Raw genomic sequence first — 17,100 nt, 5'->3', positions numbered from 1 at the left:
ATTTGAGATATTTATGTTTCATGTTAAATATTCACTTTAACATGAAAATCACAAAACATAATATTTTCCATTCAGCTGTATAATGAGTCTGCACAGTATGTGTTGCCCAATAATTTTGAACACATGGCTAATGTCCAAAGAAAGCCAAAACTTCTCTCTTACTTTCAGAAATATTCATGTTTGGGATTTATTAACATGAAAGAGAGCACTGTGGTGGTTCATTTTAACAATGAATCCTGAAAAATACAACTTGTCACTGTTGTACCATTGATTTTTTTAAAAATTATTTTTTTTTTTACAGCTGGGTACGCAAAATGCTAGGATATAAATGATTTCAAGGTGGTTGCAGCTTTTTCAATGCCTATGTAGCATTGAAAAAGCTACATAAGCAGCTTTTACCTAACAAGCAGTTAGTGTCATGAAATGCGGTGTGTGAGGTGGTGAGGCAGACGCAGATGACCCAGGTAGATGTGAGAAAATTATCTTTTAATGATGAAAATAGTCCACAAAACCAGGCAGCACGACTGAGCAGAAGCCAGAGCTCAACGTCGGTAGCAACAGGCTAAACGAAGGAACAGCAAGACAGACTGGTGCATACAACAAGGACCTGACAAAGACACAGAGACACAGGTGACACTAAATACACAGGAGGTAATCAGGGAACGAGACACACCTGGGAATAATCATGGGGAGGACAGGACAACACAGAGACTCAAAGGAGACAGAAACTCAAAATAAACACACAGAAAAACACAGATCATGACAGTTAGTCTTTATTAATCAATTCCATCATACAAGGAGGAAGTTACTCCAAAAATGTAGATATAGGACATTGAGCATTAAACCCTCATCTTCTTATCTAGGGTTCAAAGCATAAACTGGGGCCAAACTACGTAATCTTCAGTGTCTTTATAGAATTTGAAACAACTAGGAGTTTACACTAACAGACTGGTTTTAGCAGGGGTTTTTTTTATCACAACAGAAAGACTGAGAATCACACACTTCCCAAGTATACCTGCTGAGGTATCACAGACAGGATTTAACAAACTAACTAAGTTTCCTGATTGTTAATCAGGTAAATTGTATAAATCAGGCACAGCTTTATGCTGAAACAAGAACTGCTTAGCACTTCTCAAGACAGACATAGACAAGAAATATCCTGATATTTAAATATCACAAGATTTACTTATACTCTTTTTCTGTAAATCTTGAATGCTTCTACAAAATTCTTCCAAATGACAAAAGAAATAAAGATTTAATGCTCAGTTCAAGGGCAAACTGTACGTATCAGGAATTTGTGTTAACCTTCATGGAATTAACACCGCCACAAAGGCAACTGAAAACTACATGAAAACAATGCCAAACCCCACAAATTGTGTTACGCTGATATCGCCTTTCAAGGATGGTCTGAGCACAAAACAGAAGCAGAAAACTCTGTGTCTGGTGGCATTACAAATGCCCTTGAAAAGATTTCATGCAGAAAGCAATGCCATTAAATTGTCGAGAATTTCCCTTTTCTTGCACATCTGGAAGACAGTAACAACCAACATGCAGACGGTCAGGAAGTTTGTTGGCTGCATCATATAGGCCACAAATTCATTCTTCATGGACACTGTCTTCAACAGCCAGTCAGATTTGTGATAAATACTTGTATTTCTTCCCAGTGAACAAACTCTAAAGGGCTATTCCTTGCCTTATTATGTATTCAATGCCTTGTGAAGCACTTAAAAATCCTATTTTCTAGTTCTATAACAGTAAATTCAATAGCCAAAAATATTTTTTAGAAAAAAAAAAAACACATTAGTCAAGCAATGGAATGCATACACTGTCAGAACAATCAAACATTTAATGTTTTCATTGTTTTCACACAACATAAACCTTGTATTTATCACATCTTGTCACTACAGTGTTTGAATTAACCTGACCTAGCCTCACGATACAGAGCCACATTTCATATCACCCCTCAATCACTGACAAAAGTAAATAAATTATTCACTCAAAAGCAGAGAGAAACCCAATGGAAAACTCTTGGGGCACATTCACCCTGTTTGCAGTTGTGGGAAATCTGTCAGAGCAAGAGTACCTTCCCTTGAGGGACAGCGGACAAATGACACCCACTGTCTGCATTCAATTACTACGAGCGAGGCCATGGGAGCCAAATCCTGAAGGAAAGTGGGCCTCACAGAGAGGAGAGACTTACCCACTCCAAGGCTTAAGTAGAACTGTCTGCTGTAGCCTGCCTCGGCTTACATTGTCCACTACTAATGTACAACACATGAAGAAAGAAAAAAAGTTCCATCTTTTTCTTCCCTTTCACGATGCTACATGTGGATCATATTTGCATGTGCTCTTGAATCATTCTAAAAAACTAATTTCACAGAGTTTAATTGTGAATCATATCAAATTAGTGGTCTCCAGTTATCCAGTTTTCAATTACTCTCAAGACAGAAGAGAGGCTATATTAGAAAGAAGTGGCTTGCTTGAATTATCCACAATTATTTGTACACAACCACAATGCAATAGAGAATAGTTCTGATGAATCAAGACAGATGTCCTTAGCAAACATTTTTTAAGCATGCAGTCCACATCCCCTTCCTGCAAAAGGCCTGCTGTGTCATGTGTCCCTAAGTGACACTAGATATATTACATCCTCGTACCGCACCAGATTAAAACACATCTATAACGATAACCTAAACCACACACACTGCCTTATTATGTTCTCAGTCTATGCAGTGGACCTCAGTTTTCTCTCCACAGTAGTTGTGTGTGCTCCCTGGGGCCATAAGTCTATTTCTAAATGGCTGCAGTTGTCAGCTGTAAGAAAAACATTGACCACTTAACCCTGCACTGCTAGCCGGCTATATATCAGTTCACATAGTCATATAGTAGATATTCAGTGAGTCTTGCTCAATCTGCAGTCAGTGTACTAGCTACAGATGATCACTCAGTTCAATTTAGGTTTTTAAATAGCACCAAATCACCAGAAAAAGTCATTCCAGGACACTGCACAGAAAAGGTAAGCAGATGCAAATTCAAGTTGAATTGTCATCCAGTCCAGTACATTTAGACTGTTATTTCAGAATTATAAAGCACCAATTTGTGGGAGAAATTGTCCAGAAAAAGTAGCTAACAGATTGCATCAAGTCTTGACTTTAATTCAATTTCCACAAGAGAAAAATAACTCCTTTCAAACAAAAAGGACCAACCCGACAGCATTTGGCATCTGCCTTGGTCCGCTGGAGTGCGAAACAAAAAGGAAAGAAACAAACGGAAAACAATTGCAAGGAAAGATGACTACCATACAGCAATAAACGTTATTAACATTTAGTCACGTCTTACAAACCTGGAATTTAGTGCAGTGGACCCTCTAAATATGAATGCATTTCAAAGATAATTCTTATGAATGCAGATGACACAAAAATGTCCAGAATGTAAATTTTCCTCTGTACACAAATGTGCAGGATCACTGTGGTAAGCCAAAAAAAAACAACAAAAAAACAGTTTTCTCTCACAGAATGACTATAAAAAGTAATTGTTATGGCACATTTTTGTGACACCTTGTGCAGGCAAAAACAAGTGTCGATGAACCAATTTCATCTTAGCTGCAAGCCTTATGATGTGTCATTAATGCTTCCCTAGCATGATGATTTCACTCAGGAGGGTTCTCATCTAAAATAATTATTTTAATATATTGATTTATTATGCTTTATATTTTAAGAGAACATACAGACTTTCATTATGCAAATTATTTTGGTGAAAACAATTAAATGTGTAGTTAAGAGGTTCCACTGCATTTAGCTATGCTACCTTTGGATGCATGAATAATCATGACTATATTGAATGGAAGCTTTCTCTTAAAAAGAGAAGTAATAATTACATACTTAGAACTTGCTTTTTATTTTACACAAAGACTTTAGTTAATTTACCCTCATTTTAGTTAGCAGCAAAAATTAGCGTCATACTTGCGTTTTCATAAAAAAAAACAGTTCAGTGATGTAGCTACAAAGGCAAATCCCTTTCTAAGCTGCCTCTGGTCTTTCATAAACTAAACTGGTCTTCAAAAATGTGAAATGTCATGAAAGAAGCCAACATAAACAGCCTGGAACAAAACAGTAGGCATTAGTTAGAACTTCATGTACAGTAGTTGATATATGGGCCTAAACATTTGGGGCGATCTCTTAATCTTATAACCAACTTTTCATGCATGCGAAATATGATCAGCACATCACAACCTCAACAAGCGAAGTCCGCTTAGCCAGTAGGAAGTTGACCTCAACCCCCCAATCAACATCGAACTTTTTATAGAAAAAAAGTTCAGAATGCACCTCAGTCATGGTTTGAAGTAGGGGTGTGAAATTATGTGGTTCAGGTCTGCTGACACAGAGATACAGCTGTAGGTTGTGGGACACCAGAACTCAAGGACTGGAGTTTAACATGTGGGTTCAAATGTTTTGTGACAGGATAAGGTCACAAAGAATTGTAGATTTTGGCCCTTGTGGTGTCAGATGTTCATGTTGTTTTATATGTTCACATTGAAGAACACCATGATTAAATACCAGAAAGGGTATGAAATTTGATTTAAAAAATCCTAACCCTTTGGAACAAATTTATAGATATTTAAATTGATTTAATATGGTGTATTCATATATCCTGTACAATAAACATTTCCTTAAAAGGCAGTTATATCAAATATCTAACCACTTGTTTAATTTTCCGCTGGGATGGAACATATCTCTTGTAAAGTTAGAGAATATACTGAGCATATATGAGTATATGCAGAGTAGTGAAAGCCACATGCTGGTTTCATGCATTGCTTGACGTTACTGATCTACCAGCTAAGCCCATGAAGCCATGCACTGCAGTATAAGTGTAAGACAATAGGTTCTGTAAAGCACCTCTCGCTGTTAAATTGAGGAGGAGGGCTGGCCATGTTTCTACACCTGTTGCCTTGGGCCGAAAGCGATAAGCTATCTCCAACACTCTCGTTTTTCACCCTTCAGTATAGGGGCCTCTTAACAAGCTTGGATAAATGAATATAAAAACTTCAACATCTACACTGATAAGACCAATCTGTACCTGAATAAATCCTGGGGATTAGGGACTTAGAATTTCATTGGGCTCCAACAGCGTTATACAAAAGTCTTTCTAAGACCCAAAATTATTTGGCATGAAAATCAAACAATATTCAATTCAAATCAAAAAATACTTTACTAATCCCAAAGGGAAAATAAACAATATGAGAACAAATGTATAAGCAGTCAGATGCTGTAAAATATTTTCAGCAAACTGGATGTGTGGCTAGAACATTCAGTTTAGTCAAGCATTTTGACAAAACACCAAACTAGAACAGATGATTCATTAAAGTCTTCAGTCCGAGCTTCTCAAACTGTGGCATAAGTACCACTGATGATATTTGGACTGTCTTTATTACTAGTTAGGAGACAATTTAACACAAATACTATTGTAGTAAACATAAAAAATATCTTGTTATGGAACTGATAAATGCCAAGGGTATAAAAGATTACTTGTTTAGGATGTTTGCTTTATCAGAATTGTCTCACAATAAAAGTACAGTGGAGAAAATTCAAAGTACAAGTTAAATCTCATCAAAAGGTCCAGATTTTGGAGAGCCCACAGTCCCTTGGCTGGAGCCAGTTTTCTTAATATATCGATATATGTTTTTATTGCATGCAATAAATAAAATATTTACAACCTTTCTATTTATCTTATCTAAAAAGTTTCTATATAGTTTCTATATATATGCTACAGTGTATATTTCTATGCATATAGCATTATTTCTTTAAAGCTCTTCCTACATCCACAGCAAAAAAATACCTTGGACGTGATACTAACTATGCCAGGCTTTTCCAGGAAAGAGAACAAAAATAAATACAGGACATTAAGAATGTGCCTAAAACTCATTACTTCGTCCAACAAGCTTGAGGCAAAGGCTTCAGTCAACAGTGGGGTAAAGAAGTAATTGTTTTTAAATAGCTACATGCCGGTTGCTGAGATAAAAATCGAAGAAGAAAAAAAAAACACAGTTTAGTGGGCTGAGTCAAGTTTTCTTTGCAAATGTGTAACATATCATACTGTCAAAACATCCATTCACTGAAGAAAGAAAAGAATACAAAAGGGATCAGAGGGCAATAACCCAGTGAAAGTTAACTGGTAAGAAGTGCTTGTAGCCATTTCTATTCTGTGTACCCTTGTAACTAAAACCTGAATCTGGGAATGACATCAAAGAAAGTTTAACTATCTTCCCACTTTTTCCCACAGTTTTGAAAATCACTTTTATATTCTAAGAGATATGCTGAGCATCCAGGGAAATAATTTTTAATTACAAGCGAATAATATTGTATTTTTTTGTACTTCGAAACACTTTAAGGTCTTTGCATAGTACTGTATGTGTGAAAAATTTGAGACAAAATTCATAAACTACGTAAATAAGTTGTTTTTATGCAAAACAGCAACTGGATTTTGAGGTCAAAGTAGATTGAAACTTCAAACAATTTAAATTCCAAATTCTGAATTTGAAAACAAAATAAATTTCATAGTAAAGTGCCAATGAATAAACATGTTAAGTTTTGTTTGTTTTTCACTTAACTGAACAGTAGTACAAAAGTCTTGTATTGTCCCTCAGTATGTTGGTGTTATGAAAACTGATTTACTCAGTTTTTTGGTGGTAAAAAGTTTGAAAAGAAAACTTTAGAATTTCCACTTTGGCAAGCTGGATATGTAAACATCTTGAGTGCATGCTTTGCTTTATGTAACAATTTTCATATATGAATGAAGGATGTGATGTAAATTGTGTCTGAGGTGTTGCTAATATCCCTGTGAGCACATTTGAGCAAGAATCAACAAGACAAGAAGAAATCTGTACTTTGCAATTCACTGTAAAAAATAGGAATGTGTGAGCTTCCTACATTGTGCCTTCAACAAGAAAAAGAAAAGATGAACAACTTTAAAAAATGTAAGATTAAACTGCTGATGGCTTTTTTACATTGCAGAAAAAGACCCATTGTAACTCATCAATAAACCATAGAGAACTAAGAAATTGAATAAAATCAGCAGAGGATTTTGAAATGCCCCAGGAAAAAAGTCTGCTGTGCTGCTTTTTTTCTTTTTTGGGCTTAGTCTAAGAGGTCTAAATCTTGTGGTAAGGTAAAAAGTGAAGGGTAGAGAGACGCTGGTTTTGGCTGCTTTAAGTAGGCCTGGCTTGCATGTGGCTAGGAGCAACCACTGCTCTGGCAAACCATTTGGAAATACCGTGCATCAAACAGTAATAAGGCCCATATAACACATTACTTCCAGTCTGGAAGTTTATTAGTCTTTATGTTCCTTATTCACCTTGAACTATTTTTTATGACTAAAAAACCACAGGGAGTTATGCATATTCAAATACATGGATATTATGTGTGAATCTAAATAAGGCAAACAACTTCCTTGTCAAAACTCTACAGGTTTTTATTTCTTCTCTTTTCTTTTCTTTTTTTTTTGTTGAAAGAACAAAAGTCTAGCTCATACTGAAGCCATGCTGGGACACTGATTAATCTTTTGACCTCAAAGCGGGAAACCAAAACACAGCCTACCAACAGAGGATACGTTTTCATGGGGGACTGAGCCAATTTACACGTTAACTACATATACACAATTAGTAAAGAGTGAATCACCTCACACTTTGCTAAAAAATGGCTTTACCCTCTGGCCCTTTAAATAGCCATTTGTGTTCGCTTTACTTTCAGAGTTTTTCTTCTTTTTTTTGACTATATTTGCTTTGTTGATGATGTAGAATAACATTTTCCATGGGTCTAGATTTGTTTTAGATTTTGAACCAGTTGTCTCCATTGTGGCCATTTTGGCTAATTAAAACTCATTGAAAATGTTATTCTTGATCCTTTGTAATTAACAGTCTTAAATCATTCCATTTAGGTAAAACAGCTTTATACTAAACTCAACATTGGAAGTATTGTGTAATCTTCTTTTTTGCCAGCTGTTTTTGTCCACATAGGGAAAGGATATAATTTCACGTGTTGTTCTTAGTTTCCAATCATGGAATATGATGGCATACTGCATTTCAACGAAGCGAATAAATTGCACAATTTGGACATAGATGTAAATTCAGATAACTGCGGCTAGTGTATTGAGGAAATGGTGTCTGTGCATGCTTCTCCAATTTCCAGTGAATTCCTGCTGATGTAGGCTGTTGAGCAATAAGTTTCCAAGATAAATTACATATCCCAGTACCAGTTGCACCAGAAGCTCCTAGGATATATTCAACTTTGATTTTTGAGGTTGTTTTAAAATATGTACAATGGGCAAAAAAAACTGGAAGTTGAAGTATTAAGATAGCAAAAGTTATGGATATCTTATATGATTTTACTCAAAAGGTTTATGCAGTAAAAGTAGCAGAAAACAACAAAACTAAACAATTACAAACAATATGTGTACTGTATCTCGTTGTTTTAGCAAAGTGATTTTGAGCAAAGGCAGAGAGTAAAAACACAATGTAAATGGGATATTTGGAGTAAGAATGCAGGGAGAGTAGACTAAGTCACTTACACTATTGTCACTTGACCCCGACACAGGATAGACCGTCCAGCCAAGCTCTGCTGTGGCTGTAGTGGAATCCATGAGCATCTCTGTGGGAAATAGGAGAAGAGATGGGGGTCAGATAATCAGCTGCTGTGAATGCATTGTTGAAAGGAAAACTATGACATTAACATAATCATTCAAAACAAAAATCAGTTAATGTCTATTCATATATCATTTTGAACAATCTGGACATAATCTAATCACATTTTAGGATGTAATTTATACTTTTTCAGACTCTTGGTTTAAGAAACATACAGTTAAGATGTCATCTTTAGTATCAGCATTTATTAAAGTAGCCTTTTTGGTAATTTCATAACAGGATAAACACATCCAGGTCAGCAGAACAATGCCATTATCCCCACATGTTTCAGGAAAATAACTGGCTTGAAAAGTAAGTCTCTGCGGTACACTGGAGGCGACACCATATATACCGCGGATTAGCTGATGGAAAGAAACACTTCTAGTAATTGGGGTCAAAGAGGATGTGCCTCCTGACAGACAGAAGGAAATCTGTGGCACAAATTTCTCCAGCCTGGTCCAACCGTCCATCATATGCTCAGCGAGACATTCATATGGTCACCTTCTCTGCCTCTTTTCCCTAATCTTTGTATCCATGCCCTCAAGCTTGGGTTCCCACCCAAGATGTGGTGTTAGCTCCACTGCTCTCTGTCTGTTACAGTCAGCAGGTCTAATGAATTTCTCCAGCTTGTGTCACTCCTGTGCTCTAGGGTTTAGCTGCCACAGATGGAGACACCATTCATCAGTTTGGAGGCGTCAGCTGCAACTCCAAAATGCCACAGAGGGATTTAGAAACCCCCTTGACAAACACGGCTACTAATCTTAACATAAGTCAGACCCTGGGACCACGACACAGGTCTGCTAGACAAATGCACCCTGTGGCACTTCACTCTTATGATAAAACTGAAATAACTGAATTGAAGCTAAGTGTGTAGATCCTTGTCAAAGAAAACTGCATAAATCTGATAAAATGTCAAAGTTCTTTACAAAGGTAGTGAGCAAGCAAAGTCAAAGACAGAGGATCTAAAGTTATGACTAAAAGGATTTGGTTTTCTCCTTACATTTTCAGTTCTAAGATTGGGTAATGTTCCAGACACTTTAATTTCTTTCTCATAACCTTGGATTTTCTCTGATTTATATTCCAGAGAAAGCCGCAGATTTTAATTAACAGCCTCCAAAAGCATTGCTTTATTTCAGAGCTTTCTGCTGACTTTCAGAATCTCACCAATACTTGCAAGACATAATACTTGATTTCACATCCTTTCAGTTATCACAAAGCCTAAATCTTATAATTAAGCAGATGAGACTGCAATTGAGCAGCTATTGATAACCTTCTGAGTGACTCAGAGTTGAGCAGTCTGCATGGCAGTGAAATGGTAATTATACCCCATAATGATAACGATAATTAGTGGGGGAGAAAAGTGAGAATAATAAACCCCCTTTGTGGTGTTTTAGAGAGTGTTGTGGGGGAACAGGGAGCACATTTCTGTAGGAATGTTAACATTGGCTGGATGACGCATCATTCTCTTCCCCCAAACCCGACTTCTTTCTCTCTGAAGCTGCTCATTCCTTTTGTCTGTTTCTATTCTGACCTACCATTCTCACTCTGTGCTTTGCTATTTAATCATTTTTCCTTAACAGAGTTTTGCTACTTCTCACCTCTTTATTCACGTTCTCTCAGGCAAACCTCCTCCCCCTTCTTTACTCTTGTTTTATGTCTATCTCACTCGTGCTATCAGTGACCCAAAAGTACTACCTCCCTATGAAAGACTGATCACTTTTCTTCCTGCTGCTGTCTACACTTGAGTCTCGGCAGCCACACAGATTCATTACCTCCCGTGAGGCAGAGCAGCACATAGCTCACCCCTGTCAGCCACAGCCTCGTTCTCGGTCCCAGCCGAGGCAGAGCGCGAGTGCTCAGCAGGACGTGCCGGGTATTAGTCAGGAGGACACAGAGGTACTCGCGGGAATGCGTAGGAATCATTTTTCGTTTTCGCTTGCTAGGACATGTTTACGTATGATCATTTGAATTTTATCACTCACAGGAATGGCGTGAATGCATGCTGAAAACTAGTAAACACTGGTCCTACTGGAATTCTCTCGTCTTACATGGACATGCAGTCAAAAATATTCTTCAGGCACTCTTACAGAGGGAATGGAAAAAACATAGAAACTCTTTAATTAGAGCTGGGTTATCATGTGGGTTTCATTGTAGGGCATTGCTTTGTAGACTTCATGCAATGTGTATCAGGGTTTTAATTAAAAGCAAAAAGATTAATGAAACACTGTTCTACATTCTAATTAGATACTAATTCTGGGAAATCAGGAGTATTTGACTGTCAACCAAGTAAATTAATGTTTTTTGAGGGGTTTAAGGGTATAATAAACCTTTTACAGCTCCAAGACCACACAAAAGCAGACTAACTACAAGACATTCATGCAAAGTTCTTGAACTACTATTTTTCTTACTTTAAATAATTACATGCTTTGCACTGTGATATTACATTTTCAGTTTAATTCCAACAAGTATGGTTCCCTCCTTTAATAAACAAAAACTGAAAATGCACAGAGAAATTGGAAATTTAAAATCTGATCTTGTCCATATCACACAAGAAGCAGTGACAACAACACTTTCTAGTTTGGATACGTTTTGTGAGTAACTGATGACAGTTTAATCCATAGATTAAACTGTCATCAGTAATAATGCTTAAAATGAATTCAAGGGAAAAATAAAAATGTTTTCTCCAACCTACAAAAAGATGTCTGCAGTTCATTTAGGTTATGAAAAAAGTGAGAGTAAAAGATTTTCAAACCGAGACTACATGTAAGTCTCAACTTAGACATGGGTCACTGTTTATATTAGTAGTCCTAACTTAGAGCCATATATTTTGACTAGACTCAGATCAGGCAAAACTGCCTATAGTCCAAAAACTGTCACACAAGCAGTGCCACTGCTTTTGATAAATAATTAATGACTGTTCACAGGAGAAAGGTGCAAAATAATTTAAATATTCTTGTATTCTCTTATAGATCCTACAAAAGAAATAAAAAATTGGCATGATTTGGTATGAAACATGTTGCCATTACAAGAACCAAAAAACAAAAAATAAGAGCGTTGCAAAAAAATCTTTAAATATACACCATTAAACAAAAAAGCAGAATGTTTACTCTTTCACTCTATTTAAAATAAAACATTTTAGTATTGATTTTATTGCACATTAAGAGTCGTTTTGCAATAGATATATTTTGGCCAGCACAATGTTTAGGCTAAAAGGATTCACCAGAGTGGTCCAACATCTGATGATGAATTGCAGTCTCTCAATTTCCCATCCAAGCAGTAACTGTATTTGTAGTATTTGTGTGGCAGTGTTAAGTGATGCATAAAAGTGTTTTAACAGGTTGAGCTCGTGGGAAAATGATCTCCATGTTGGCAGGCAGAGACAGGATGGATACATAACTGAGAACAAAAGAAGCATATTGACAATATGACAGTGAATAATTAAAACCTTTTTGTATTTTTATGCTCTTAACTCTAGAGGCAGGTATGAATATGCAATGAGCCCTAGGAGTCTAAGAAAAGCCCACTATGAGGAGAGTGCTTCCTCTAACACTTCCTGAGAATAAGAAGAGAGTTTAGTGCTGATCTTAGAGAGCTCTCAACTGAGAGGCTGTCTAAAGTGACAGGCGAGTGGAATGGAAAAAGGGGTGCGTGGTACTACAACAACACTCTTCTACTCTAAGAGGGGTCAACGTTTCATCTCTGCTTTCTAAAAAAAAGCAACAGAATTTCCAATGAGGGATACAGAGAGGATGTGTTCGCTGCAGAAAATCGTGTTTTATGCACAAACAGCTGCTACGACTCAGAAAATAAACAACAAATGCTTATAGACAAGATTTCCTAAATTGTTAGTCATTGTGTAAAGGTTCCAGTATGGATTGTTTGAACCTGCTGTTTACATCGCAGCTCAGATAATTATTCTGTGGAATTTGTTCTGCTTCTGCTGTTTTCCTGTATTGGCTTTCTTTCTTTTTTTTCTGCCAGCCCGTTTCTCAATGTTTTGCCCTTGGTTTACCATGGTGACTGACAATTCATGATTTGGCCAAAGGGCAAAAATCCTAGTTTGACAGCTGGATGACCAATTAGGAGGGGGAGATAGGACAGGTTACTCCAGTCTGGGTGATGGATGTCTCTTCTGCCAGGAGGAATATCTGAACAAAAATATGTGCACCTTTTCTTAGGGAATGCAACACAAGGCTGGCTTCTTAAACAAATTTCACAGTTGCACACACCACCACGTGCAGCTACGAAGTGAATGTTTCTCTGCCTTTTTTTTCCCGAGCAAGAGGAACCGATTTTGACAAATTGCTTTGCATGTTATTGCATCATCAGGTGAAAAAAACTGCATATAAATGACTATAACATGGTAGCTCAAACAGAAATCAAAGAGAATGAACCGATTTTCCAGCAAACCAGCAAATATTTAGGTCCTATGGTTTAACAGGGGTATTTCAAGAAAACAATTGACCTCCAAAACAGCATGAAGCAGCTTGAAGGCGTTATTTCTTTTTTTTATCTTTCTTGCCAGCAGAACTGTAGCCTCCTTCCTCCATGGAGCAAATCCCTCAGCATTTAATTTAAAAAAAAAGACATAAACCTACATATGGTGCTGCGATAATGTCAGCGAAGGAAGCTGAAAAACAGCTTCAACATTCTGCCCCAAAAATCCATGTTTTGTTAAGTTTTGGTAAACCACAACTGCAAGACAAATGTGTGTGACTGAACACCTGAAACCATGTTATTTTTTTTAGGCAAATGTGGAAAGACCGTCGTATGCGCCGCAGTTGGAGGGTAGCAGCTGGTCATTGAGCTAAAAACAGAATTCTATATAGTCAACCAAGCACGCAAATCTTGCAGATTAAGGGGAAAGGGATGGCATACCCCTGAGAAAACCAAAGACATGATTTATAGCTTCAGTGATAGACAGAGCTACTGTATGACCAGTTGGAAATAATAACAAATTTTATTTACATTCAAGGAGTGAGAGGAGCTCCCAGCCTCGAGAAACTTGGCTCAACTAATCTGTCAACACAAACGGAGCTCATTAAGGTGCACAAGAACTTTCACCAGAGTTCTAACATTTTTTTCTTAAGTGTTAAATTAATTTTTAATAACCATTTTACAATTAGGCAAGCTTTGGAGTGGTGGAGAGTCAAGTTAAGTAGATTTACATGGTATAAATGTTAGTACTGAATTCTAGCAGTTCACAATTAAGATGTTGATAAACGTGTTTCAGTTAAGTTGCCATACAGCTCAAAAGTTCACCCTTTACTCATTAAGACTGCACTGAGCAGAGTTTTTCCAAGGAATAGAAAGATGAGCAGGGAAGCTGGGCAGTTGATTTTGGCAGAGTCTACTGGAGTGTGAAATATTGTACTGCACACACAAACACTCACAAAGTGGAGCACTCGCAGAGCACTGGCTGTTGACAGAATGATACAGTACGGTGTTCCCAAGGGCCCCAAGCAGGATGTAAGACGGTAATCTCTACACAGCCAAGCTGCGTTATCAGTCAGTGTGACTGAACTTGTCAACAAAGCAAGCAGACTAGAGCAAAAACCAAAAGCAAGAGATGCAAACGGGTAAGTTATATGGGCCTGAAACAATTTCAGGTCCCACACCAGGGAAGCAACTGTCTTTGTCTGACATCATATCTCAGAGCTGCTTTTTACTTTTCATTATGATGAAATACTCTGTAAGCTCACTTCAGCTGTAGATGGATTATCTTCCATCACACAACGTACATTCCCTGGCACAACTGTTGTTTGTTTATAAGCACATACAGTAAAGTTGGAAATATCCCAAGATTAGAATGTAAATTGTGTCATTAGAATGACAGAAGACTCATTATATTTTAAAACAGAAATTTACATACTTAATAGAGAAATGTTTTCTATTTTTATATGTTGAGAAATAGTGATTGTACTAACTTTGAGCAGAAAATGTTTAATTTTCATTCAGATGTCTATTAAAGTCAAGACCTTTGTAGATGGTTGCTTTGATTAAATTATCATATCTAAACTATCAATTTGAACAAACATAACAAAACAGTCATAGCTGTTCATATTAGTCATATCATATTAGCTTTCAGTATCTGTAGCTGTCTTATTTTACTGAACACCAGTCGTACCATCCATCTGAAATGATTTTTGTTTTGTAGTTTGTTTAATGCATCAAGATGTTTTATGTCTTATCCAGTATTTGTAGATGTAATATCAGTGTACATTAGTCATTAAAATATTTCAGGTCTAATTGACACCATATTTCATGGCGGAAAGACGTCAACTTAAGCAATAAATTGCAAGTTGGAACACTCACAGACCCTACAGTCTGTGCAGTGTGAAAGAAACCTGGCCACTGACAAAAGCTTATGGATTTATTAGCACGCCTTCCATATTTCCCAAACCCCTGAAACCTAAATAGAACTGTTTAACAGATCAGTAGATTTAAAATTTTGCAGAGGAAAGTTCTGTATAGCAGAGGCCAATATTTTTATAGGCTGCAGCCTACGAGAACATGAGTGTGACTCGAGAATAGCGAGGCCATACAAATGACATCCATCCATCACTCCAATCATTTAAGTGTTTTAGGAGTTCTGTGATATGACTCACTCAGCGCAGTCGAAATACCTGCAGCAAAATTTGACAGGGATTGCTTTTTATCAAAGTGACAGCTTTCCAGATACCACTCCTAATTGATTTGATGGAATTCGCAAGCCTCCCACGCCTTGCCTACAAGTCATCAGTTGAAAATGAATGATGAAAAATGCACGTACATCATGTACTTTACAGATGTCTGCAGATGTGTGTTTTACATGGACTGTCTCCTCTCTCTCCATGGCCTTCCTTTTTTCTTGAGACTTTGTTATGCATATATTGGACCAAAGGATAAGATTTTGCTTAGGCTTTAAATCCACAAATCTGAAATAGAGACTGCTGCTTGTCTGACTTCCCCCTCTGATTTTGTTTTACATCAGATGATATCTGCATTAGTCAAGGGAACAGCAATCTCCAAGCCAACCAATTTGATTGGCACCTAAGGCAAATTACAGTAAAGTACATAAAGTGGGTGATTCCAGATAAAAGATTCAATGGAGAAGGCAAAAGGATAAAGCACAAGGACTTTGGATATACTCTAAGAAATATGGCCATGTTAAAAATGAGAACATGCAGTTCATGCTACATTTACTGGCACTCCTAGTAAGGATGTGTAAAAAACCTTAGTGCAGAAGTATAACCACATACTTAAAATTTAGGAAAAGAGTCCAACCTTTGATTTGAGTATATGCGGAAAACATATTAAGAATTAATTGTTTTTGATCAAATCACTGCTGGGGAAATTACTGGCACCTATAAGAATCCCTTTAAAATAAATAAAGTTCTTTAAGTTGAACAGAGATTCTGAATTAGTAATTCAGGCCTTTTCCTCCATGGTATAAATATCAGATGACATGAAACAAATTTCTTTGAGCCATTGGCACCTAAGCTGGATGATGACCCTAAATTTACGTTGACAAAACACAATGAATATGACGGTGGGAGATGAAATACATTTCATTGTTAAAAGCTGCAGGTAAGAGGGGTTAACAAGTCTCTACAACAACCAGTAGAGACTACATATACAGTTAGACTTCACCTGCTGTGGAGGTTTGATGCCTTGAAAAGTAGTTTTTCTATTCTACCACCACATACATAAACATGTAACATTTGACAAGCTGTACAAGGACTTGACATTATTGGGACCACTCCAATCTCAAATCAGGGATATTCCACATGTTGGATTTTCTTGGCCTGATATCACAGTGTGTGGTGTTCATCAGGAAAAACATGAATGTCGTCTGTTGAATGTGACATGCAGCTAATCAGAAAGTGAGATAATGGGAACACACATGGAAATCCAAAATACTGGAATCAGAACAACTGCTATGGTGGTGCACCAGAAAGTGCACCATAGCAGTTGGTGGACTGCTATGGTGCACATTGGAAAAGTCTTTGCATTGTTTTTTCTCTGTTAAATACAGTCCACAAACTCTCGCCATTTACTTCTCTGAATCGGCCAAGTTTGTTTATTCCAGCTTGGTGAAATAATACAGAAGACGGTGCTGTCCTATTGTGAAAAGGGGATTGTTCAAAGTATTCACAGCATTGACACCAATAGAGGCTTCAACAGCAATTTTAGTAAAAACTATATCTCAATATATTTCCCCCATTAAAAAAATTACTCAAATTATAGGTTTGATGTATGAGGTTTATAAGTGTAAAATTGTGCCGCTGCAGAAAAATATAAATTTAGTCTTTTTACACAGATTTACTTGGGGTGGCAATAAATGTGACTGATACTGTTTATACTTGGACACATTTATATGTGAATTTGTGTAAACAATAGGTACTCCTTTTTATTGTAACAGCTTGTTTTTATTTGGGTGATAA

The 17,100-nt window shown here is 36.9% G+C and overlaps 1 protein-coding gene across 4 annotated transcripts in view; it reads right to left on the bottom strand.

Annotated features, from left to right (window-relative positions):
- The window catches only part of ephb2b (eph receptor B2b), a 122,721-nt gene that overhangs the window by 70,618 nt on the left and 35,003 nt on the right, over positions 1-17,100 (bottom strand). For all 4 annotated transcript variants that reach the window (XM_032549471.1, XM_032549473.1, XM_032549472.1 and 1 more), the window contains exon 3: positions 8,563-8,642. In XM_032549471.1, the coding sequence (XP_032405362.1) occupies positions 8,563-8,642 (80 nt within the window). The remainder of the gene's footprint in view (positions 1-8,562; positions 8,643-17,100) is intronic.

This window comes from Xiphophorus hellerii, chromosome 20, assembly GCF_003331165.1.
Source record: "Xiphophorus hellerii strain 12219 chromosome 20, Xiphophorus_hellerii-4.1, whole genome shotgun sequence".
NCBI classification, from domain to species: Eukaryota; Metazoa; Chordata; class Actinopteri; order Cyprinodontiformes; family Poeciliidae; genus Xiphophorus; species Xiphophorus hellerii.
This window is presented reverse-complemented; position numbering and strand designations above follow the sequence as displayed.